Source organism: Antechinus flavipes, chromosome 6, assembly GCF_016432865.1.
Source record: "Antechinus flavipes isolate AdamAnt ecotype Samford, QLD, Australia chromosome 6, AdamAnt_v2, whole genome shotgun sequence".
NCBI classification, from domain to species: Eukaryota; Metazoa; Chordata; class Mammalia; order Dasyuromorphia; family Dasyuridae; genus Antechinus; species Antechinus flavipes.
The window spans coordinates 35116011-35142870 of NC_067403.1; the positions used below are offsets into that span (position 1 = coordinate 35116011).

Below are 26860 nucleotides of genomic sequence, written 5' to 3' on the forward strand. Positions count from 1 at the left end.
AAAAACTATCAAAGATCAAACATTAATGACAAAATCTAGATAATATGGGGGGGAAAAAGTAAAAGTTTCATTTCTACCATACTTGCAAGCTACATTGTGCTCTTATTTCAAGATATCACCTTTGTCTGAAACTTGTGATATCACATTCAAACTGTGATTTATCACTGCCAGCGAAAAGAAAATAACTAAATCATATGATATAGAAGATTCTTCCCCCTGACCCATTTGGCACATCCCAGAGGAAACAATTGGAAGGCAAAGCCACTTTTCAAACTGACTGCTAAGATTAAGGCAGTGGGAGAAGGGAGAATAGCTTGAGCCTAAAGGTCACTCTTAGTGAACGAAAAGAAAAATCTAAGGAATAGATACTCTCAGAATTAAGGCCATGTGATCTTAAGAACTCAGATTTTCAGAAGGAGTTTTATATAAGGGTAGAAAATGAGAAGAGGGCAGTCATTGAGGATTCCAAAGACCAAAGCAGTAACTTCAGTTCTAGGTAGATTATGAAGCTATTCTGGACTGTTCTAAATATGATTTTGTCAGACCATTTGTGAATATATAAAAGTGGGAGTTCAATGCCATGCTTTTATTGAAATTCAGCTCTCTTGAATTTTTGGATCTTCATGTATTTTCAGAATGACAGATTTTCAGAATTGATGGGGACATCGGTTCCTGTTCTGCCCAACCCCTAGTTAAAAAATAATCACTAGTATCATACACCCAAAGAGTAATCTTTGAAAACCATCATTGAAATGAAACATGCAACCTCCTAATGTAACTTTTTTCCACTATGAGATAAATTTGAATTTTAAGAAATCACCCCCCTATTGCACAGCATGAAGTATATAGTTGCTTCTTTATAACTTTTACCCAATGCTGGGTAAATTCTTTCCCCTAGAATCAGAGAGCACCAGTTTAATCCCTCTTTTTCTTGAAAGTCCTTGAAATACATTAAGAAAACAATCCTGTTTTCCCTGATTTCCTCTTAGGTGAAATATACTCAGTTCATTAAATAGATGTTCATATGGCATAGACTGGAGACCATCCAGCCTTCTACTTTTTCTCATCTTGAGGTCCTTCTGAAAATTTAATGTTCCAATTACAACTAAACAGTCCAAGGTGAGGGATGATCAAAGCAGAGTCTGGTGGGAATACTCCTAAAATCTATGCTTCAAATCAAGTTATTAGCCTTTGGGCTGCCATAACCCACTATTGACCATATTGAACTAACAATCTTTGAAAAACAAAAACAAATTCTTTTTAGTTAAATCTCATGTTTGTGTAAGCTGACTGAATCAATGTCTTAAGCTGGTATAAAGCAGTCATTTCCAAGAATTTATATCACTGTACCTTGTATAGTTCCACACAAAAGAAACTATATAGTCAATCAAAATGCAAGAAATTTTTTGGTTTGGATTTTGGTTTGTGTCCGGGGCAGATATTGCCTCTAAGAAAGGCGACTTCAATAGTGCAGATAAGGTCATCTTAACTTCACATATGTTCCCCATCCCTGCATGAGATCTTATCATTATAATTCATATTCTACCATACAAGACATTGCTTTCTCCTGGCAATAAGTACTCTGGAAAGTAAAATAAGTTTAACAGTTATTCAGTTAGTGCTCATGTGACTGAGGCTTTAGGAGAAAGTTCTCATAAGGAAAAGAAAAATACTTAAGATGCTGTATTAAAAAGATCCACTGCACATACCCTGCCCACCTACCCAGATTTTGTATAGCAGCTGCTAGGGCTTTCTGACCTGTTTGCATTGTGTATGGGTTACACTTAAAAACCCCATGCCTGAAACCTACAGAGCTCATTCATTTTTGTAGAAAAGCATTAATCCCTTGCTTTATTCTCTTTTTCCTCTAATATCTATACAGAGAATGCTAAGCAACCTTCTTTTTAATCCTGTTATATATGCATGTGTGTATGCATATATACATATATATACATACATACAATGCACAAATGTTATAAATTTTATGTATATATATGCGGATAAACACATACACATGTGTATAGATATAAGGATGCATAAGACTATAGGTAAATATTTCAATATTTTTCTTTCCCTTGTCATTCTATATATGTCATTTTAATCATTAAAAAACATTATTCCAAGAAGGTGTACATTACCTTCACCAAACTGCCAAAGATTGACAGACTACTATAACAGAAAAAAGGTTAAGTTTCTCAAGTCAGCTAGAAATGTGAAGAAGCAGACAGACAATGATCAACCATTTCCATTCAAGTGAGGTTATTTGCTGGTCCCCATTCTTGGTACTCAGCTCCATCCTCTGATGATATTCTTCATTCCAGGCTCCTAGTGTTCTGAAGGTCAAGAGAAGTTCCACCCCTGACTCCCATTTTAAAGGATGTCAGGTTTGAATCAAAGAGACTGGACACTAGCTACGCAATCCAACAAAGGGATCGCTATTTTCCTGGTTGTACCCAAGTGGAGAGGGCACTGGGACTGAATTCAAATGTGACCTCAGACACTCCTTAGCTATTGTGACTCCGGGCAAATCACTTAACCCAGTTTGTCTTCATCTACTGGAGAAGGAAATGGCAAACCACTCCAGGATCTTTGCCAAGAAAACCCTGTGGACAGTTTTGGTGTCCAATGGTCCATAAGGTCCTGAAGAGCAGGATACAATGAACTTATTTGGATGAGGAGCAAACATTCTGTCTCCCATTCTCACCAGTTTGATAATAACTTGGTATCTGTTGATAAGTAAAGCTATTACCAAAGATAGCTGAGTTGGCAGACAAATTCTGAACAAAGAAGAAGAATAGAAAACAAAGCTGGCAAGTATAGTATATCTAAAATGCTACTTTCTTCATAATTTCTAGTGAGTTCTTCAAGACAGAAAAAGTTCCTATTCAGAGTACTTTGTCTTTATGCAATAACATTATCTCATATATATATATGCATGTGTGTGTATATATATATACAATTTTGAATTTTGAATTGCCTAACCTGTACCATCCTATGTTAGAGAAATATGCTCAAATATATTGGATCTTACCTATATGCTATTACTTCCATTTAATGTCATCCAGGAATTTGATGAGCATATTTCCCTAACATAGATACATATAGCATATCTACACATAACATGTTAGATATATTTATATACACATGACAAATGCCATTGCACAAAGACAAAGTACTATGAATAGGATTTGCTTCTGTCAGGGGAGACCTGAGTAGAAATCATGGAGAAAGAAAAAATTCTTCCTTGGAATTGTAACCATTTTGCAGATAGGAGTCAAGTCTTATTCAACTTTTTCTTTCTTCACAGGGCAAAACAGGGTTGCAGATACAGAAGGCACACAGTAAATATTTATTGAATTAGATTGAATTGAATATAATGTAATTTGGGCTGGGGAGAGGAACAAATTACTTAAAGAAATACTTGGTAATACTGACAATACTTGGTAATAATAGTATCTTTTTTTTTTCTAAATTCCATGGAAATGAACCTTGCTAGCACACAGTGCAAGTAAGATTTCACTAAGAAGGATAAATTATTTTATAGCATCTTTTTCATATATCGCTCTTTTCCTGTATATATATGCTCATAATATACATTATCAGTACCACCATATGCTTTTCCATTGTCCAATTTTCATTCATTGGAGATGATGTTATTTTACAACCATATAATATTATCAGAAAAATATTAAAATAATTATTAATTAAATATTAAATTTATTAATATTACAATGGGATTTTGCTTTAGAGAATCTTTTGAGATCATCAAAAACACAGTGAAGTTTCCCCCCCAAGAAAATAAAAAAACAAAAAAATTAAAAAATACAATGGGGTTTTATATCCATTGTACTTTTCATTCAATTGTGTAAGCATTATGATGTGGTCAGCTGCAGAAACTCATTTCTTGCAAAATCTGTTTATGTCTTCCTCATATAATAATTAAAGATTCCTTCTACTAAATATGAACAATATTTAGCTCTTATAGGGAGAATGAAAGTAGATTTTGGGTTAGTAACAATTGATTTCCATTTAATTTTTAAATAATTTAGAAAATTTTAATTTTAATTCCAGATAGGGTTATTGTTATTTGTTCCTAATCATTTGGTATCTTCTCCTTTTCATACATCTAGACATCTGATCCCTCAATCTGATCTGATTCAAAAATGTGTCACTTCTATCACGGACTTCCATCTTTATTTTATTTGATCCAAATATTCTTTCTGTTATCATCTTATTTAGTGTCATTTTTAACTCCTTATAAAGCATATCAGGAAATGATATGTTAGAATCCAGATATGATGGTTCCATTGTTATAGATGATTTAAAAAATTTTAATATAAATAATGTATATGTTCCATTTGTTGTTGTTGTTATTGTTGTTCAAGTTGCATCTTGAAATTCTGTTAGGATGATTTATTTTGTTGTTATCATTCAGTCTTTTAGGTGTATCCAACTCTGTGATCCCATGGATCCGTGGACCACAGTATATCAGGGCCTTCTCTCCTCCACTATCTCTTGAAGTCTGTCCAAGTTCATATTCATTATTTCCAGAACACTATAGCTAGGAGTTATCTGAGGTTGGATATGAACCTAGATATTCTTCTTTTCAAGTCCAGTGCTCTATTCAGTCTACCCTATTCCTCCATATAAAATTTTTATATAAAATGGTTGTTGGCTCTTATAGATGCTTTACATTAGCATTTAATTTACATTGATTAAGTTTTTCCAAGGAAAGCTGATGATATATGCCAATGTCCTTTCCTTTATGTATTTAAATTTTTTCAGCTTCAATAAATCATTTGAATAAATCAAGCTAAAGTAATTATATATTTCATCTTTATAATTTCTTCTAATAAGGTTTGAAGCTCTTTTCCAGTAGCTTAGCAACTAAATGGTTAAGTTTTTGGCAATAGCAAATAATGAAATAAATAAAAATATAACATGGCTACAAGGCTGTGAAATTTTATTTTTATAAGAAAAGAACAATGCTGTGTAGTGAGAACTTAAGAGGAACTGTGACCCTTATAATTTCCTCCCTCATCCTTCGTATTTAGTTTACCAATCCACTTGCCTATTTGTGTAATAATCTGGAAAGAGTTTCTTTTATACTATTTTGGTTTCCCATATTACCATTAAAGCAACAGCAGGTTTCTCCAAAGAGTAGATATAATTTAGGTTGGCAGATTAGGGGAGGGGGATTCTTGCTGACTTTTCATCGACATTATGATGTGGTCTTAAAAGAGTCAAGAACCAGAAGATAATTTGTCTGATCTGGTTCAATCCCAAAATCTTTGAAGATTTTAAGCCTATTTTTATTTTTCAGCTGATGAGATTTCTGATTAATAGAATTCCAGGGTCATACCTGGGTGGGTTATACCATAAAAAGAAAAGCATCAGTAAACCAACATTTATAGAGGGTGACAAGGAGGTAGGTTTATACCACAAACAAACTCACTCCTGAGTATGAAAAGGCAGGAAAACACATTTTCCAGGAATACTAAAAAGAATGTAGTTCCTCATATTTTCCCAATGAATACTGAAAAAGAAATCTAGCCGTAATATGTAAAGGTCAGATCATTTTATCACTGTCCTTTCAGAACTGGTAAATTGCATTATGAAATGCAAATGGCATCTGGAGGTTAAAATAGCAAGTTGTTATTACCAAAAAGCCATATAAAAGATAGTTTGTTTGTTTTGTTTTTTCGTCTTGTGGAAGAATAAATGTTAAAGAGATATGACTTCTATTTTCCCCTCAATTCCAAGTAATACATTAAAAATATAAATCAATAACAATAACAATAAGAATGAAAAACCAACCTACATTTATAAAGTAGAAGATAATCTCAGAATATTGATTAAGGGAAAATAAATCATTTGAGAGAAAATGTTCTATCTATCTGGCAATGATTTGCAGGTAAGTTATCCAAGAGCTTGGGAAATTCTAATGATGCTCTCATAGGTTTATAAGACCAGAGAAATGTCTTTATACTACCTTTCTCACCCAAAAGTAGATATAAGAAACTTAGTACCTGGGAGCCCTGCTCTGTGGCAGGAGTCAGTTACTGATCATAGACAGAAGATGTAGAAAACATGGAAACAAACAGGGAGGGAGAGAGACAAAATGACTTGAAACGAAACAGAAGAACTGAGAATTCAATTACATTGAGCTGAGTTTAGACTAATCCAGATCATCAAAGGAAGACAAGTTTTGCAACTCACTGGTAATTAGTCTTCTTGCTCTGTAGTTTAAGAATTGATTGCAGGAAGGGAACTCCTCTACTCTCTAAAGTGCTGGCTAGGGTAAGGGAAGGCCTTTCACCCACCTGCACCTTGGAAAGTAGAAGCACTTCAGAGCTTTGTCTTCATTGCTTATTATTACCACCTCAGAGTTTTTTGTTTGTTTGTTTTTAACATTTATTTATTTTAATTTTATTTTTAAAAATTTATTTATTTTTAATACACATTGCTTTTTGAATTATGTTAGGAGAGAAAAAATCTGAGCAAAAGAGAAAAACCATGGGAGAAAAACAAACAGAAAAAAGCAGTGAACATAGCATGTGCTGACTTACATTCAGTCTCCTTAGTTCCTTTTCTGGATGCAGATGGCATTTTCTGGCATATATTGGCAGATTTCTATTGGGATCTATTGGGATTTCTTTGGATCACCAAGCCACTGAGAAGAACCAAGTCTTTCATAGCTGATCATCACACATTCTTGCTGTTATTTTGTACAATGTATTCCTGGCTTTGCTTGTTTCGCTCAGGATCAGTTCACATAAATCTTTCTAGGCCTTTTTAAAATTAATTTGTTCATCGTTTTTATAGAACAATAATATTCCATTATCTTCATATACTAGAACTTATTCAGCCATTCCCCAATTGATGGACATCCACTCCTTTTCCAATTCTTTACTACCACAAAAAAGCAAAGTTGCAAATATCTTTTCACATGTAGGTCCTTTCCCCTTATTTATGATTTTCTTGGGATACAGACCCAGTAATGTCTCTGCTGGGTCAAAGGGTATGCACAGTTTGAGAGCCTTTTGGACATAGTTCTCCAGAATGGTTGGATCAATTCACAACTCCACCAACAATGTATTAGTGTTCCAGTTTTCCCACATCCTCTCCTACATTTATCATTATCTTTCCTGTCATCTTAACCAATCGAGGTGTGAGGTAGTATCTCAGAGTTGTTTTAATTTGTATTTCTCTAATTAAAAGTGATTTAGAGACCATATGACCATACTTGGCTTTAATTTTGTCATTTGAAAATTGTCTTCATACCTTTTGACTATTTATCAATTGGGGAATGACATATTCTTATACATTTGACCCTGTTCTTTATATATTTTAGAAATAAGACCTTTATCAGAAACACTGACTGTAAAGATTTTTTTCTCAGCTTTGTATTTCCCTTTTATCCTTGTTTTTGTTGGTTTTGTTTGTGCAAAAACTTTTTAATTTAATGTAATCAAAGTTGTCAATTTTGCCTTTTATAATGTTCTCTAGTTCTTCTTTGGTCATAAATTCCTCCTCCAAAGATCTGATAAGTAAATTGTCTCTTGCTGTCCTAATTTGTTTATAGTATCATCCTTTATGCCTAAATCATGTACATTTTATCCTTCTTTTGGTATGAAGTGTGAGATGTAGGTCTATGCCAAGTTTCTGACATTATTTTCCAGTTTTCCTGGCAATTTTTGTCAAATTATGAGTTCTCATTTCAGAAGCTGGAGTTTGGGGTTTCTCAAATACTAGATTACTTACAGGCCTTGATTATGATGTCATATTTATCTAATCTACTCCACTAATCCACCACTCTATTTCTTAGCCAGTATCAAATGGTTTTGATGACTGTGACTTTATACTATAGTTTTAGGTTTGGTACTGCTAAGCCATTATCCTTTGTATTTTTTTTCATTAATTCCCTTGATATTCTTGGCCTTTTTTCTTCCAGTTGAATTTTGTTATTTTTTCTAGTTTGATAAAATAATTTTGACAGTTTGATTGATATGACAATGAACAAGTAGAACAATTTTGGCAGAATTGTCATTTTTATTATTTTAGGTTGACCTACCATGAGCAATTGATATATTTCCAATTGTTTAGATCTAACTTTATTTGTTTGAGAAGTGTTTTGTAATTGTGTTCACATGATTCTTGAGTTTATCTTGCAGTAAATGCCCAAATATTTTATTTTGTCTACAGTTATTTTAAATGGAATTCCTCTTTCTATCGCTTGCTGATGGACTTTTGTCAGTAATATAGATGATTTGTGTGGGTCTATTTTATATCCTGCAACTTTGCTGAAGCTGTGAATTGTTTCCACTAGGTTTTTGGATGATCTTCTAGGATTCTCTAAGTATATCATCATATCATCTGCAAAGAGTGATAGTTTTATTTCCTCGTTGCCATTTCTAATTCCTTTAATTTCTTTTTCTTTTCTTATTGCTAAAGATAACATTTCTAATACAATGTTGAAAAATAGTGGTGACAATGGGCATCCTTGTTTCACTACTGATCTAATTGGGAATGCTTCCAGCTTCTCTCCATTACAAATAATGTTTGCTGTTGGTTTTAGATAGATACTGCTTATTATTTTCAGAAAAGCTTCCTTCATCCCTTTGCTCTCTTGTGTTTTTAATAGGAATGGGTCTGTATTTTGTAAAAAGCTTTTTCTGAATATATTGAGATTAATATATGATTTCTTTTAGTTTTGTTTTCCTGATATTGTTCATTCCTGGTATAAATCCCATTAGGTCATAATGTATTATCTTGATGATAAATTCCTATAATCTCTTTGATAATATTTTATTTAAAATTTTTGCATCAATATTCATTAAGGACATTAGTCTGTAATTTTCTTTCTCTGTTTTGGCTCTTCCTGGTTTAGGTATCAGTGCCATATTTGTGCCATAGAAGGAATTTAGCAGGACTTCTTTACCTAGTTCCAAATAGTTTACATAGGATTGGAATTAATTGCTCTTTAAATGTTTGTTAGAATTCACTTGTGAATCCACTTGGCCCTGAAGATTTTTTTTTTTCCTTAGGGAGTTCATTAATGATTTGTTCAATTTCTTTTTAAAAAATAGAACTATTTAAATATTTTATTTCCTCTTCTGTTAATCTGGGCAAATTATATTTTTGTAAATATTAATCCATTTAGGTTAGATTGTCAGATTTGCTGCCATACCACCTAAGAGTTTTTTTTTTTTTTGGGGGGGGGGTCTCCTCACACCTTAGAGAGCCAGCTTGAATAGTGTTACAAATTGTAGACTTAGGGACACCATTTTTAATGAGTTAATACAACCTTCGAGTGAGCTAGGGAAGCTTCCCTTCATAATTTTGCATATCCCACACTAAGAGATGTTCTTTTCTTTAAACTCTATTAATACTGTTTCAGTAACCCCAGAATAGCAGCAGAGGTGACATAGCTTTGCCCAACAAGAGAGCAGAGGCTCAGGAGAATAGCTGCGCCCAGTGAGTGACAATTATTATAAAGTATTCCTTAAGGAAACCAAGAGCATCAATGCTTTTGCATTCTAATCTTCTGAATTGTTCTTGGGCACATGGGTTTCCTACTCATAGAGGTAGTTGGTTCTCATAGTACTAAGCCAGAAGTTCAAACAAATACACAAAAAACCCAAATTAAATTCTGGCCTCAGACACTTACTAGTTGTACCATCCTGAGGGAATCACTTAATCTCTCTTAGTTTCCTCATCAATAAAATGGAGATGACAATATAAGAGCATATTAATAGCAGCTATATTTCAGTTTGTTGGGAGAATACATAACAGGCACTTAATAAAGTCTTTTTTTCCTTCCTTTTTTCTTCAATGCCTAATTTGTGCTCCTTTTCCTTCATGGAAACTTTGCTTCTTGGTGGGAAAATAAGAGCCAGTTTTAGAGTTGGACTGTTCAGTTTTATGATTGTTCTTGTGCTTGATTTCTTCTTTTAAGAGTTAATGGTGTCATTGCTACTGATTTATTTAATTAGGAAGAATATTGATAATGGCTCAGGGTCTAGAGATGTAAGCAATAGACATTTAACTCCCCTCGATGATGTTACCTCAAGGTAGTAATTAGTTCATGTAGGAAATCACCAGCTCCCAATTTGACCTGAAAGCATTTATTCAATTTGATGTGGGCAAGCCAGTCCACAGAGATCTTAGGTAAAATGTTTCGCACATATTACACAAAACTTCAGGTGTCCAGGAATAAAACAATAAAAACTCTCCATGTTCCCTGCTTTTTCACACAGAAACAATATGTGGAGAAAAAATTTTTCTTCCTCTTCCCATTTTCTACTATGCTTCTCTTTGTATTCTTCAACAAAATAAGAATATCAGATTGTTGGGGAATGTTGAAGAGATATAGTTCTAAAGGAGACTATAAGAATTAAGGAGAGCCAAATACACATATAGAATCATGTACAGACAAATGGAAATTCATTTTTTCTGGCATTTCCATATAAAACTTGTAACTTTCTAGCACATGGACCAGTATTGTGCAGTAGAAAAAGCACTGGATTTGGAACGGGGGAAATCCTTATTTGCATCCTCTCAAGCTCACACTAGTTGTGTAGCCCAAGAAAACTCAACCTCTCTATCTTCAATTTCCTCAACTGTAATATAAAAGAATTGAAATCCATGATCTCTAAGGTTGTTTCCAGTTATAAATCTGTGATCATATAAACCTTGTTAGTGATTCCCAGATAAGACAAAGAAGGTCAGCATTCTGGGCCAAGTAAACATGTGACTATAAAAAGAAAAAAATGGAAGGATACAGTTGTGAAGGAAATGAGAGGAGCAACCTAATATCCCAGTTGAAGGTCCAGGCAACAGGAAGTGGGAACAATGATTTTGGGAGGAAATGGAAAATGGAGATTTCTTTAGGTTAGGATTTCAGAGTAAAACCATAGCTTTAAACTGAACCTTCTCTAGCTCTCCCAATATTTGTGTGTGTGTGTGTGTGTGTGTGTGTGTGTGTGTATTTCATTTTTTTCACTAATGAGGAAAGCTTTTTAAAATTGAAAAGCTATTTTGTATAAATGTTAGCATTGCTTATCCATTTAATATGTAAGTTTCTTCAGGAGAGGGACCATTTCTTAATGTTTCTTATATCAGTGATGGCCATAAAAGTTAATTGATTTTTTTATTATAAACACCTGTTTTATTAATGATTCCATTGAGAGTATTTTTGAACCTTGTTAGATTAACAAAGATGAAATAACAAATGTAACAATCGGTATTTGATTTTAAACATAGAAATTTAAGTGCCTTGAAGATAGTAGTTGTTTTAGGAATTCATTATCTTAGTAGCCCTAAAATCCAGTATAGTTCTTTTTTACAAGATACGTGTTTAATAAATGTTTTTTGAATTACCAAATAGCTCTTTTTATATGGTATTATGATGCCAACAATCTTTCATCCCTTCTTTAAATAAGAACTGTTTTTCTTATAGTATTGAGTTTTAGCTTAGAATAGTCAAGTTGTAACAATGCCAAATATGTGAATTTAGTTAGACAAATTATCTTTGTTCTCTTCTATGAGAAAGGACTTTAGTTCAGCCTCATAATTTTATAGATGAAGAAACAGGCCCAGAAATCAGGTGATATATAGTAGGACTGAGAATCAAAGCCAAGTCTTCTCACTCCAAATTCTCTAGCACACAGCTCAGGGAAGACATCTTTCAAATTTTAAAACGGACTGACTGGTAAGTATGGAAGTCAGACCAACATGTATATCTAGTAGCCTCCTTGATGATCCCCATAAAGCAAGAAAAAGCTCAGCAAAGACAGGTGAAACTCTGAGCATTTCTGCTTCCTTCTGAATGAGCTTTTCCAGTTGTTTCCATGTGGAAAAAGAAGACATTTTAAAAGGATATAATACTCTGTATGCTGTAGTACACTGATGTTTTGGAAGGGTTTCAGAATATTCAGAGAAGCAAGATTAACCTCAAAGAAAAAAATTAATTGTTTCAGATTGCCAGATTTAATTATAGGTTTTAAAAAATGTTCCCAATTAATGCAGCTATCCAGTGAGCTAAGAATGAAGGAGCCCAGTAGAGAGCTTTTTAATTGCACAGATAGGTAGAGGCCTTCCAGTTGTAGCCAAGCCAATGCCACTGAAATGGGCATGTGTAAGTGTCTAAATATTATTCTAAATGTTGTGTTCTGCAAATTGAGTGAGTTTTTTTTTTTCCCTGAGATATTAACTTAAACAGATTCTACCATACTGGGAAAGAGTGCTGAAAGGGGGGCAGAGGTAATCCTAACTATGAAAACATGGCAGGTCTAATTTATCAACAACTTGAGGCTATCCTATGCAACAGATTATTATAAAACCATAATATAAAGAAACAATTCATGACAGAAGTGAGGTTTGTTAAAAGAAAAAATGTATACCTAGATAGCCTTTCCTGTGCTCCTTTTACCCTCCATAGTATGCCATAAATTCAGAATCTCTATGTCTTTATGCTATCTCACCCTTCCTTCAATTCAAATGCATTCTCAGAGAAAAGATGATTTCTTGTATCCTCCCAGGGCTATCTGCATTTTAACAGAAGCTAAAGCTTTAATCCCTAAGGAGGCCAGTGAGTTTTCAGTGAATTTGGAGAAAAATATGTTTTTGGATGGAAGGCCTGACTCTCACCTCAGAAATCACCCTTGGAAGGTGACCAGCTATTTCAAAAGCCAACTTGCATTGAAGGCAAAGACTCCATTCCTCTTGCTGCTGGGGTCATTGCCAGTCTTCAAGAAAATTAACTTTGGTACAGGAGATAGCTAAAACGCCAGAAATAATGATAAGGTTTTAACAAGTGTTTTCATAGAGTTGCAGAAAGCATCTCCTTTCTTCTTAGGGAAGGAAGATTATTTTGAAGGTGTTTATTTGAGTCTTTTTGGTACCATAAAAGCATTTCATCAGGCAGTGGTGCTGATGAGGGCAAGACCCACAAATCTGGTTCCTATATATATGTATCTTTAAAAATAAGTTTTTAACAAAATATTTTGTTTCCTATGCCTATAGAGTTAATTTTATAAGTGATTGTATTACTAAGTTCAGTGAAATTAACATTGCTAAAGTGTTATTAATTGCTAATAATGATTATATTTATATCTCACCTTACAACCAAAAAGTTATTTTAAAATTTTATCTCAATTGGAATTCCCAACAATTCTTTGAGGAATATTGTGAATTATCCCCATCTTCTCCGTAAGGAAATCAAGGTTCAGAAAATGAAGTCAGTCAGTAAGCATTTATTAATTAGCTGGAAGCAGCTAGATGGCACAATGGAAGGAAAGTTGAGTCTGGAGTCAGGAAACTCTAAATTCAAATCTAGTCTTAGATACTCACTACCTGTTTAATCCCGGGCAGGGCATGTAACCCCTACTTAGCTTAGTGCAGTGGAGAAGGAAATGGCAAACTACCCCATAAGGACCGCCAAGGGCCAGACACAACTAGTCAGCAACAAGCAATGGGCCAGGCTCTCTGCTAAGCACTGGGGTTACAAAAAGAATCAAATGATCATCCCTGGCCTCCCAAAGTATAGACTAATAATAGCAGGGTCAAGAATCAGGCTTGTGTCTCCTAATTACAGATCCTCCATCCTCTTGAACATACTATAATAAACTTTGTAGTACCGAGCAACCATTATATATACTGGTCATGAAGCAATTTGTTAAGGCACCTGGGAGAGTTGTCTATTGTATATTTATGCCTACATGTATCTATTCTACACATACTTGCCACCTTCCCTTCTTTCTCTCTCCTAAGTACCACTACCTCCAATCTCCAACCTCCAAAAACATGAGAAAAAGCATGAGCAAAATCAATAAAATTCAGGACATTCAAGTATAACAATATTTTGGTCATTGGTATCTAGTTAGTGGGATGAAGAAACTCAGTTTCTTATAACAATCTATAAGCCAATAAATATTTATTAAGCAAAAAGAGGAAAAAGTAGTGATGAGACTAGAAAGGTTAGATAAGACAGGCTTGTGCAAAGCATTAAAAGCCAAGCAGAGGAGCTTATAATTTATTCTAGCGACCCCAGGGAGTCATGGAATTTTATTTAGAAGGAAAACTACATAATCAGAGCCACACTTCAGAAAAATCACTCAGCTATGGGAAGGAGGGAATAGAAAAGAGGAAAACTTGAGGCTGAGAAACCAAATTGGAGGCTATCGCAATAAACCAAGTGATAAATAGTGAGGACTTGATCCAGGGAGGAACAGATGTGAGAGATAGCGGGAGAGGCAATAAGATTTGAGAATTCATTGTAAATGTTGGGTGATGGAATAAGCGAATGAATCAATGAAAAATCAATTATTAAGTTCTTACTACTCTCTGATATGGAAACATTACCACCAATGCAAACTGGGTAACTCATCTAATTGCAACATCCCATCAATGAAGAATTACACATGAAAAATACCTTAAAGTTATCAAGAGAAATCACACATTGGATATTGTTATTCTAATTTAAGATATTTCATATTTGGGAGGGAGGGAGTAAAGTGGGTTATCACTGAATTATCATAAATGGGGAAAGAGGATCTGACTTAAATGGAAATTATCTTTAAATATGATTTTATTATTCCTTAATTAATTCTGTCTACCATTAATCACAGTAGCTATTTCAAACCTCTTCTATTCTTACCTCTCCCATATTCCCAATCCCCATTACATTCTCTCAGCTGAAGACCAAGACAATCAAGGCTATTATCCTTTAGCTCCCTTACCCTATTCAGGGGTCCTCAAACTAGGGCCACAGACCAGATGCGGCAGCCGAGGACGATTATCCCCCTCACCCAGGGCTATGAAGTTTCTTTATTTAAAGGCCCACAAAACAAAGTTTTTGTTTTTACTATAGTCCGGCCCTCCAACAGTCTGAGGGACAGTGAATTGGCCCCCTATTTAAAAAGTTTGAGGACCCCTGTACCTATTTCATCTTAAAATCCTTGCTTTTTTTTTTCGTTTATTCCAGTCTTGCTTTAATTGGTTGGGGAAGATATAGACATTCTCTTCTCGATGAACAGCTTCTCTACATATATCCTGAATCCCATTTTTTTCATATCTTCTCCAACAGACCATCCATATGTCTCCTTTGTCTGTCCATCTATGTCTCTGTCTGTTTCTGTTTCTGTCTTTCTTTTTCTTTCTCTCTTCCTCCTTCCCTCCCATCCTCATTAACTTTCATCTTCTATATCTCCTCTTTTCCCAATCAAACTTTTCAACTCTCCATACTGAATCCTTTTATAGAAAACTTTATATTCCATTACTTACCAAAATTTTTTAATTCTATCTCTAGTAGACATATTACATCCATCCTTTTCTCTTTATTTACATGGTCACCACCCTAGGTTTCTATTTTATCATCTCTCACCTGAAAATGATAATAATCTCATAATCTTTCTCTAATCTATCCTTTATTTATCTGTCAGAATAATTTTCCTAAACCACAAGTCTGACTGGTAGGTTATGCTATGAATAAAGTGCTGGATCTAGAATAAGAAAGTTTTATTCAAATCCTGCCTCAAATACTTACTATCTGTGTAACCCCAAGCATTTAACCTCTGTCTACCTCAGATTCTACATCTACTAAATTGGGACAAAAATAACAACACATTGGTTGTGAGGATCACATGAGATGATATTTTATAAAGAACTTTGCGATTCTTAAAACATTACAGAATTACTAGCTATCATTTCAGAATTCTTATTCTTCCAGGTTCAGCAAAAGAGACTTCCTGCTGAGGTCTTGATGGGCTTTTGAGGTAGAAGAACCACTGAGGAAAAAAAATACATAAATAACTATGTAAATGATCATAAATAATGTTCATAAACAATTTCACATGAGATCTGTAGTCTGATGTAGTAGTTCATTCAAGTGATACAGATTGTACAACCCATCATTTCCTGCAAGCCTACAGGCTGGTCATCAGTTACCCTTCACTCTATCCCACATGACAAACCAATTTTCAAAAATTTGTCATCTCTTTAATGGCATTTTTAAAAATCAGCTGTTTTTGTGTGTTTATTTTGTTTCTCTACATTGCCCTTTCTGTGACTTTCAGTTTTAACTCTTTAAAGATTAAAGTGTACCATGATTCATTGTTATACACTGTCACCAAAAAATAGTGATATTAGGAAAGGAGGGTAAGAAGTAAAGATTAACGTCAAGGTTGTGAAGTTGTGTGATTGGAAGGGTAGTAGTACTTGAAAGAAATAGGGAAATCCAGCAGAGGAGTAATTTGGCAGGGATGGGGGAAGAAAGAATGAGCTGAGTGTTAGAAATGTTGAGTTTGAGGTATTTATGGGACATTTGTTTGAAATATCCAATAGGTAGTTGGAGACATATAATTAGGATTGAGGAGAGAGAATAAGGTTATGGATGTAGATTTGGGAGACATTTGCATGGAGATAATTAAATTCATGGGAGCTCATAAAGCTACCAAATGGTAACATGTCCAGGGAGAATAAAAGAAAATGCAGGATAGACAAAGCACAAAGCAACAGATCAACAAGGCAAGATTATTTTGTAAATGAGATTGAGAAAACAAAGTATGACCTAAGATAGCAAGTTCAAATGCTCACTGAAGTCAAAGGAAATTAGTGATCTGGGGAACACCAAGGACATGGGTACATGTGTATTGATGACCCAGAAAGATGTTGACTCATTTTCATTACTTAGAAGAGCTAAAAGTCAAGGGATGAAATATTACAGAGTCCCAAACTACTAAAAAAATTATGGAGGAGAACTCACAGGATTTCCAAGACATGGTCTCAAACTCAGAACTCCTATTCAGAATTCTATTTACTTATTAAAGGGGAAAAGGACCTAGCAGGAAAGTTCATGCTTCATAGAATATTTCTATTATTTATTCATCCTTATCTCTGCTGAGAAAAGACTTTCCACTATTTTTGACACAAATTTTCTCTTAAATTATCAGATATATACTGGAGCTTTTGTCACATGATACTTAAAAAAACCAACCTGTTTAAGAAACATTTCTCCAGGAATCTGAAGTTATACCTAAGGAGTAAATATGACAATGGCACAGAAAATCCAGTACTACAACGTAAGAGCCCATATGGGACCACTGAAGTATATTTATTTGGTGCTTATGCTGAAAATGGCATCTTCTACTTAATCAGACTTTTGGAAGACTTTTTTTTTTTTTTTTTTTTAAAGAAGAGCTCATGTGAAATAGGAACAACTAAGTGTTCTTTCATTTCATAATTGAAAAAAAAAAAAACAGGACTTTTAAAATCCCCCAGTTATGAGGTCTTTTAAGGGAAACGATTTATAATTTTTCTCTTTCTCTTATATATCACACAATACAACTTAACAGCAAAGATACTTTTTCTTGCCCTGTTAACTGAAGTCCTATATTTCATAAGCCTTTTCCTGTCTCTTAATTGTAGCCTAGTTAATGTCTAAAAGTCTATGTCAATAAAACACATGATATGGTTGTTTTACCAAAATGTGATGGCTGTAAGTACAGGTCTAGCAAAAAACTCTGGGTCATCCACTGGTCCAGTGGCCAGATAGAGATCAGGATGACTGGAGATGGCCCTGGATGCAGTGGGAAACCTTGACCTTTTTAAATTAAGATCTTCAATAGGATTGCGGCCACACTTATTCAGTGATTAAGGCTAGGTACCAGTTGAGGAAAGAATCTTCTCTTTCACCTAGTCAAAAATAGAAACCAAACAAGAAGAAAGAAAAAAGAAGAAAGAAAAAGGAAGGAAGGAAGGAAGGAAGGAAGGAAGGACAAAGAAAGGAGGGAGGGAGGAGGGAATGAAAGGAGGAAAGAAGGAAGGAAGGAAGAGAAGGAAGGAAGGAAAGAAAGGGAACGAAGAGAAGGAAGGAAGGAAGGCAGGAAGGAAGGAAGGACCAAGAAAGGAGGGAGGGAGGAGGGAATGAAAGGAGGAAGGAAGGGAGGGAAGGAAGAGAAGGAAGGAAGGAAGGAAGGAAGGAAGGAAGGAAGGAAGGAAGGAAGGAAGGAAGGAAGGAAAGAAGAGAAGGAAAGAAAAGGAATGAAGACAAGGAAGAAAGAAAGAGAAGGAAAGAAAGGGAACAAAGAGAAGGAAGGAAGGAAAAAAGGAAGGAAGGAAGGAAAGAAGGAAGGAAAAAAGGAAGGAAGGAAGGAAAGAAGGGAGAGGAAGGAAGAACCCAAATAAATAAATCTGGTAGGGGAAGACCCTCAGGGTTTCTGACTAAAGCAGAAATGATTGCTATTTACTTTCAATGAGAGTCAACCAGGACCCAGACAGTGACCACATTGGGTCATGGAGAATCAATGAGAATCAGAGTGGTTTTGGTTTAAGAAAACTAAACCCCAAGATAACTTGTGAGTCTCTATGTGTCAGAGGCAGGATTTGAATGTATGTGTTCCTGAAAGCAGGAGAAAACTATCCCAATGAGAAAAGTGCGTCCTGGCTACAGGGATGGTCTGTACCTCCAAATGCTACAGAGAAGGCAAAAAAAAAAAAAAGATTGAGAAAATGTCATCGGGTCCAAGAAATACGAGACTTGGCAGCTTTGGGGAGAGGAGTCTTGTTGAACGTTGCGGTCGGACGAAAGAGGGCCGACTTCAGAAGGAGAAGAATGCTGGAGGAATCTGAGAGCACAGTTAAGTGCACAGAAAATAGGCCCGTGCGGGGGCACTAAGGGGCACAGCCCGGTGGCTTGAGGCGGCTCTGTCGAGGACGACCCTCTGGCCCAGCCAACAGCGGCCTGGCGGCCCCGGGCGCCTCTCCGCAGTACGTGGGTTCCCGGATGCTCCCCGAAGGAAGTTCGGGGACACGGTCTGCGGCCCTGAGGCCCGGGTAGGACGCTAGCGCTTGCAGCCCCACGCAAGGATGCCCGGCGGGGCGTGGGAACGGTACCTGGAGGGGGCTGTGTTCTCAGCGACGTCCCCCTCGCCCGCGGATGCTCCCGAGGCTCTCCGGAAATGAAAATCGGCTCTCAGTCCGGGAGGGAGAGTTCGGGAGTCCTCGGTCCTGCCTTTGGGTCCCCTCCTTCTTTTCCCGGACCCCGTCTCGCGATGGAACTCTCCGCCGGGCAATGGAAAGGCTTGAATTTCCCGTTCCAATGAGCTGTTGCTTCAGCCCAGTGACGTCACTTCCTCGGGGCTTCCATTTTCTCAGGTATATAAAATGCGGGTGCCTCCCGGAAACAAGGAGCCGGAAGTGGGGCGCTGTGCCGCTGGGGGGACGGGTGGGGAAGTCGAGCTCCCCGAGGAGCCACAACAACTGCACCCCGACTCCTGCTTCCTCCGACACCGGGGGCTGGACTCCCCGCGGGAGCCAGGGAAAGGAAGCTAACGCCTGCCCCCAACGACATGGCCGAGACCAAGACTGGGCTGAGCGAGACCCTAACGAAGACCTCGAGGATCGTGACAACGGACCCCGGCCGGCGGCCGGGGGAGAACCGCAGCCTAACCATCAAACTTCGCAAACGGAAGACGGACAAGAAGGTGGGCTGGTCAACGGACACTGTGGACAACGAGCACCTTGGACGGCGCTCGTCCAAGTGCTGCTGCATCTACAAGAAGCCGCGGGCCTTTGGGGAGAGCTCCACGGAGAGCGAAGAGGAGCACGATGAGAGCTGCGGCCACGTTCACTGTATTCGGGGTCACTGCAAGGGCCCACGGCGGACCCCCGCCCCCCTGAGTCTACGCGATGGCACCTCCCCGTCCCCGCCGGATCCCCCCCAGAACTGAGCGGCGCCCTCGGCCCCACAGCCCCACATTTGTCTGGACATTGTCTCCACATGTATCTGTGTCTCTACTTGGGGATTAAACCCATGGTTTGGCCTTCCCCGTCCTGTCCCCCACTTTGCTGGAGGGAATGGGGAGGGTGGGACACGCCAAAATCCTGGAGTCCTGACTTTGCTGCTATTTCAGAACCCAGGCTTCCAGGCACCTCCTCCCGCGAGCTGCCTCGGCTCTCATTCCTCTTCCCCCCACCCGCCCCCTCCCTGCTCTCGGGGACCCTGGCATCTTCTTCCCTCCCCTCGGGCCCCATTCCCATCCAGCCTTGGGTTCTCACTGCCAGATTCCATTTCCTGGGATCCAGATCCTCCCACCCCCACCCTCTGTTCTCTGCACCTAGCACCGAAAGTGGGCTTCCCTATCAGCCCAGCTTCTGTCCCAGTCGAGACCCAGGGGTTCGGGCCTTTGAGTGACCAGTTGCTCAAGGGCCAAACCACACTCTAATCCTGGCTTCAAGCACGTTCTCCAGAGTAGCATATACCCCGGCTCTTACTCCTCGGCTGGGAAGGGGTTCGATTGTGTCTTAACACTCATCGGTAGGCTGGAAAATGTTTCTACCCTTTCCAAAGAGGCTGACATCAAGGGGTTCCCACTCCCCAGCCGACTTCTAACTAAGACTCCTCCAACGTCCTCGGGAGGGGTTAAGGGGAGAAGGGCAGTCTCCCTCCATTTCCTTGTCCTTTCTGGGTCTTTTGGCAAAGGAAGCCAAAATTATGGTTGCTGGCTTTGATTCCCCTCAGTTTTCTGCTTTCCCCATTGCAGAGGTTGGATCTAATATGTTATTGAAGGAAACCCGGGAAGGGAGAGAGAGGGAGCAAAGGGTTTGGTATTCCTTCCATCTGCCCACTCCCAAATAAGCCCAGAAAAGCACTACTTATTCATAGGCTCCTCCACTCAGTTACTGGGAGTGAGTGATCTACTGTCTCCTATGTTCTTGCACTCATCTGCAAAGGTCGACCAAATCTACCTCTTCACTGAGATTTCATTTATTGCCACAGGTTCTAAAAAATAACCCAACATTTAAAAAAAATAAGTGTTCAACCAGATAAGAGTCCCTTCCATCTCTGATTTTCAGTGATCTTTTGAATATGGCAAATGGCATATTAAATACATACCTTCATTCAATAAGCATTTATTAAGTTCTTTCTGTTTCTGGGACACTGTGTCAGCTGTTGAGAATCCAAACTAAAAACCACAAAAAAAAAAAAAAAATGTTCTACTAAAAAGAGGAAATGAAGACATGAGTTCCCTAATACCACAAAAATGGCAAAAAACCCCAAATAAAGTAGAGCAGCACCCTCTCATATGGCAGCTGAGGATTCTCCCTGTCTGGCTTACCTTTAGGCCTTTTGAGTATGGCTAAAATGAGCCAGGTGAACCAAACTAAGAAGAGTTTCCTTTTTTCTGGAAGTAACCATAGAGGTATGGACTGGTCCTAGGTTAACACCTTCAAGAAGAGAATTCCCTGGAGATCAAATCACTTTGACTAGAATAGGTCTCCTTGATTCTCTGTCTTAGGTTAACAACTTTCAACTGGAGAATTCACAAGAGACCCAATCATTTTGAAAAAACAAAAAAAAAAAACAAAAAACAGGTCTATTCCCTCTTGGTTCAGCAGGACAACACAACTATCTGAATCTAATTGGAAGTAAAATCTGTGGATTTCATTTTCTTTTGTGAAGGCTCTAAAATTATCTGGAAAGACGTACTCAGAACCATAACTAGGGGGGTACAAGCATGACTTTGCTCCTAGGGTGCCAGAATTTAGAGGGCATTGATGAGTTACACTTCTTCCAAAGCAAAGGAACAAATCAGCTGAGCACTTAGTTGGCAAAAATCTTAAAAATAGGAAGCTGCCAAATGGTGCATGATTTTTACCACCTCCCCTCAAATGCCACTGCCAAAGCCCAAGTAAATTTCTTTTAGATATATGTCCACCCCCACCTCAATTGTATTTGTCTTTTAGACATTTATTTGAGGTTTTTCTGCTGCTGGTTCTGGGGAGGCAGAATTGGCATTTGTCTCAGGTCCTAAAAATTCTGGCTATAGTTTTGTTTGAACTCAGTTGATTACAAATAACTTGCTCCAAGTGTTTGGGGGAAAAATCTGACTTTGGAAAGGGCATATGGGTAATTGAGCAGTGATTCATAAGAAAAAGAACAAGGTCTCGAGTAGGAAGCCCATTCTTCTAGATCTTGCAAGCACCTCAGGTATATCTGGTCATCCAGGACTGCTTTCTAAAAGCCAGCAAGTCTTCTATGCTAGCAGATGCCTATAAAATGGGAATCAGGACCCCTTTTAAGCCCACTAACACACAAGTATCTATGAGAAGTTATGTATCAACATATTCTCTCAACTGGTTAAAACAAGCATGTGGAATGGCCCCTTGCTGCAGATTATTGCAAAAAATGAATAAACCCATCCAGATTGAATCTACTTGTCAAGGTTAACAGCCAAGGCAAAACTTATCTCAGTGAATCCATGTAACTCAAGAAAGAACATTAGATTTTTCTTTCAGGAGCATTTGATTCTATTCTTCATAGTACTAGCTTCGTCTTGTTTTCTCTTGCAATAAGTGTGGTTTCTATGTTCAATCAGAAAGCATACCAAGATATTAGTGAGGTGATCCCCAGAGAGACATTCTGCAGAAAATCCTAGTGTGAATCAGTTATTATAATAAGTAAAACAAATAGCATAATATGTTCTGTGTAGGCACACCAAATGCCGCCCAGTGCTACCCGTTTCCCAGTAGAGTGATGTTAGATCAGAGATTATTAGCTTGTGGTCCTGACACCCCCAAAGAATCAGTGGATAGATTTCAAGGGATCTATAAATGTACATGGAAAAAAATTACATCTTTTTACTATCCTTTATTTTCTTTTGTAATTCTATGCAATTATTTTATACATTTAACAATGTAATTCTGAGAAGCACTCCTTAGACTTCAAAAGATTGCAAAAGGCATCTATGACATAAAAAAAAGTTTAAAAACCCCTGTGTTCACTGTTTTCAGAATACTTTGTCTTCACTTCAGCAAGAGTGGGAGGAATGACTGATTTCATCAGAGTAGTTACTAAGGAGAAAGTAAATTCATTATTTTGGAGTCCCTGGAAATGTCTGTATAGATTCTGATTTCAGGCCCCAGTGGTAAGGGGCTTTAGATCTCTGGTAATTCAGATACTATAATCTTTCAGGTGGAAATGGTCTCAGAATGAGTTTAATGAATCATACTAGGTGGCTAGATACCTGCAGACAAAAAGGTAGCCAGTTCCCTGTGCCTTCAACAAAGTGCTTCCAGTAATTCGAGATTGGTTAGATCACATATACTACTATTCATCTTAAATGTTTTCCTCTCACTAGGTAGTATCAGATTGGGGGATTTTTATGGCCTGTAATGAAGAATTAATAGCCTATAGTGAATCTGCAATAATCATCTTCAGTGTTCCATATATTCATTAGGTAACACAATTACTTAAAATAACTAAAACCATTTACTTAAAATATTTGGTTAGCAATTACAATGCTTTTAATTTTAATATTTCTGGAATAATTTTGCAAGCAATTTGAATTTTTTATTATGGTAGGAGATCCTTACAAACTAGTTAATCAAAATATCAGCTGCCTCCGGACAAGATGCAGTTCTCAGTGCTGATGCTCAGATTTGCCTCCCACATAACTTTGGGAATACTTCTATTCTGTCACAAGTAAAATCTTTCACTTGTTTTGTTCTCTATTTATTCTAAGGAAGCCAACAAAGATGAAACACCTGTATTCTCTTGTCTGCATGCCTGTGTTGAATTGTGCCATGGCTTATATTTCAATAATAATGATAATGGTGACAATATTAATTTTAGCTGACATTTGTAAATTACTTTAAATTTGAGAAAGCACCTTTTTGAACCTCACATCAACCCTGTATGGTGGGCAGTACAGTTCCATCCTACACATCAGGAAACAGTTTTAGAGAAGGCAAATGACTTGTCCATCACACAACAAGAAAAGTTTGAAAAATATTTAAAAGCTAGTTGTTTTTTGTTCCAAAATTCAGTGTTCTATCCATTATGTGTCAATAGCTCTTCAGAAACCAGAAAGATAAAATTAGGCAGGACACTGATAGTTCTTCAAATTTACTTGGCTTTAGTCAGGTGCCAAATTGTAGAAAGGATTAAAGACCAGCAGAATATTCTAGACTGCTTCTTGCCAATTTGGGGTGCCCCTTTAATTGTGAAAAAATAAAAAATTGTTCTAGGGAAGTATTCTCCTCTGTAGTTTAATAGATCAACTCAGAGTTTATCCCCCAAAGTGCTTGCCATTACTTGACTGTTTTATTAAATATTAAATCATCTTCTTGTTATGAGTTCTGCTTCCTCAGGTGAATTGTCCTTTAGGTTTTCATTTTTCATTGTGAATCTCACAATGATCTGTATGATCTCCATTTTTTATTTTCTGTCTACTCCCTCGGTCTTCATGTCTACAAAGAATCATAATACTTCTAATACTGTGAAAGTTGATCAGATACAGCTTTTTTTTCTCCATCACTCTTGAATGTATTCCATGACTTCTGGGAGACTGCAATTTTTGATACCCCACTTCTAATCTGATGTTACACAGTTGCTAAATTGAACTACATTGAGTTAAGAAAAGGCTTGTAAGCCCTTTACACCAAATTCCACTAAGAATACAACTGAAAACTAGCAGGGTCATTCCTCATAAGTTCCTTTGCAGGCCTGAGCTATTCCCATCAGATTTTCAAGGACTCTAGTTCAGGCAAGATTTGAATCAATGTCTTTTTGATAAGACAGGGATTAATTTGATAGTCAGGCCTTTTGCTGACATAACTGAAATAGGCTTTCCCTAGAGAGAGGCTATGCTTTTTGCTAAGTAATTTGAAAGAGAATTTCTGTGTGCTTTCTATACTTAAGATGACAAATTCACTTTAAAGAATCATGAATACAGAGTAGGCAATAAGAATGTCATTCAAAATACACTAATGTTTCTTAAAGGTTCACTTTTTTATTTTGCTTTGGTTGATAGGAACATTTACCAAGTAGTTTCTCAATTACCTCACTACCCTTTTAAAGAGACACCATTTATTAGAATATCCATCTCATGCTGAATTGCAATAACATTACAAAGAGCATTAAACCATGAGAGAGTAGTAATTTCCATCTCTACCATAACTAGCTATGTGATCTTAACTATAAAGTCTCTGCCTCAGTTTCCTCATCCAAATGGGAAATACTAAGTCCACATCATTCTTTTGTCAAAAAAGCAATATGGAGTCAAAGACTCCACATTGCTGAATGTGGAGTTAGGAGATGTGGGTTTGTATCAGGATACTAACATTTACTGATTGTAGGACATGGACTAGTCATTTTAGCTCTTTAAGCGTTAAGCTCTTTATCTGTAAAATGAAGGCAGTAGGATGCTTAGGATGCTTATGGAAAAAATCTTGGGAAAACTTAAAGTGCTATTAAACTGGGAATTTTACATGTGATTAGTTAAAAATCATCTATACCAAAATGCCACATAAACATAAGGTAATCTGGCACTATGAAGAATAAGTTGTGACCAGCCCAAAGAACCTGATTCAATAATATGAAGAGGAGATATAGGACCTTTACATGCCAAATCAACAAGAAGGACTCTGGCGAGATGAAAAAAGAACCTAGCAGTGCTTTTAATTATGAATTTCTTCAAGTTGGCTTGTGTTCTACCAAGTTGCTTGGATGTTATTCTCTGGTTTTCTCTCCCTACTAGAAGAAATTGGTGACATTTTTAAATGACAGTTGATGCTGAAAAGACAAATGACAACAAAGTGGAGTGCTGCCCAAAACCAGTAACAGTATTTCTTAATAAAAGCAATTTCTCAACTCTACTGTGTTAAAAGGTGTCTTCCACTGAACCCTAAAGTGAACTGTCTTCTCCAAACAGCCATAGATTTCTCTTTTAGCAAATGGTGAAAAACTGCCTGTGTGTGAAAGTCAAAAAAAAAAAAAAAAACCAACTTCTCAGCTTTTTCAGAACCATGAGACAACTCGTCAGTCACAGTGATAGCTCCATTCACAAATTGACACTCTTAAATCATGTAGGATGGGGAAAAATATTATCTAAAGTATTTAGGGGCAAGAGAATAATGGATCCCTTGGATGCTTCTGAATAGAATGCCAGAGAGGACCAAATTTCAATGTCTTATATTTTCCTTGTCTTGAAATACTTTTTTTTAAAGGAATTTCTAAATTGCCTGGTGGATTAAATGCTGATAAATTTTTAGATTAGTCAAAGATCATAAGTAACTTCTGAAAAACAGGTATTCTACTTATAAATTCCTAGGATAGGAATGTAAATAGATTATATATATATATATATATATATATATATATATATATATATATATATATATATATATATATATATATATATATATATATTACATTACATTACAGAAATACAGACTGAGGCAGTTTGTCAACTCAGAATTCTCTCCCCAGTCTTGGAAAAGTTTGTGGGCTTTTTGTTGTTGCTAGCTTATTTTTGTTTTATCCATTTTATCCATCCCTCATCTACTATGGCCTGGATTGAAATGGCTTATTATATTTATAACACAGAAGCTTTTATAAAGGAATATTTGTTTCAGAAGGCATAACCATAAATTTCCAAAAACAAGGGAGGTATAATACTCTCCCCTTCTCCACACACACACACACACACACACACACACACACACACACACACACACACATTACCTCCGTCTCTAAGGAGGATTTCCTTAGCTTGGTTCCATAACTTGGCTTGGTTCCTATAGAACACATGCCCCAAAACAGTAACAGCTTTTCCTAATAAAAGCAATTTCTCATCTCTAGTGTGTTAAAAGGTGTCTTGCCCTGAACCCAAAAGGTGAATTGTCTCCTCCAAAAAGCCGGGTTTTTTTTTTGTTTTGTTTTGTTTTGTTTTTTTTTTTGTTTTTAGTGAATGGTGAAAAACTGCCTCAGGCCCTCTGGCTTCTGGGGGCTTCTATGCTAAACTGACTGGCTGTACCGCCCTGCCAACAATCTTAGAGCATGGGTGCATAGAAGATA

At 36.9% G+C, this 26860-nt stretch overlaps 2 protein-coding genes across 2 annotated transcripts in view; both read left to right on the top strand.

Moving 5' to 3' along the window:
- Positions 1 to 26860, top strand: part of GABRB1 (gamma-aminobutyric acid type A receptor subunit beta1) — a 425588-nt gene that overhangs the window by 19177 nt on the left and 379551 nt on the right. The window lies entirely within an intron of this gene.
- On the top strand, positions 18009 to 20909 carry LOC127540834 (E3 ubiquitin-protein ligase PPP1R11-like). Its single transcript, XM_051965724.1, has one exon. The coding sequence runs from the start codon at positions 19350 to 19352 to the stop codon at positions 19728 to 19730; it is 381 nt and encodes a 126-aa protein (XP_051821684.1). The 5' UTR covers positions 18009 to 19349; the 3' UTR covers positions 19731 to 20909.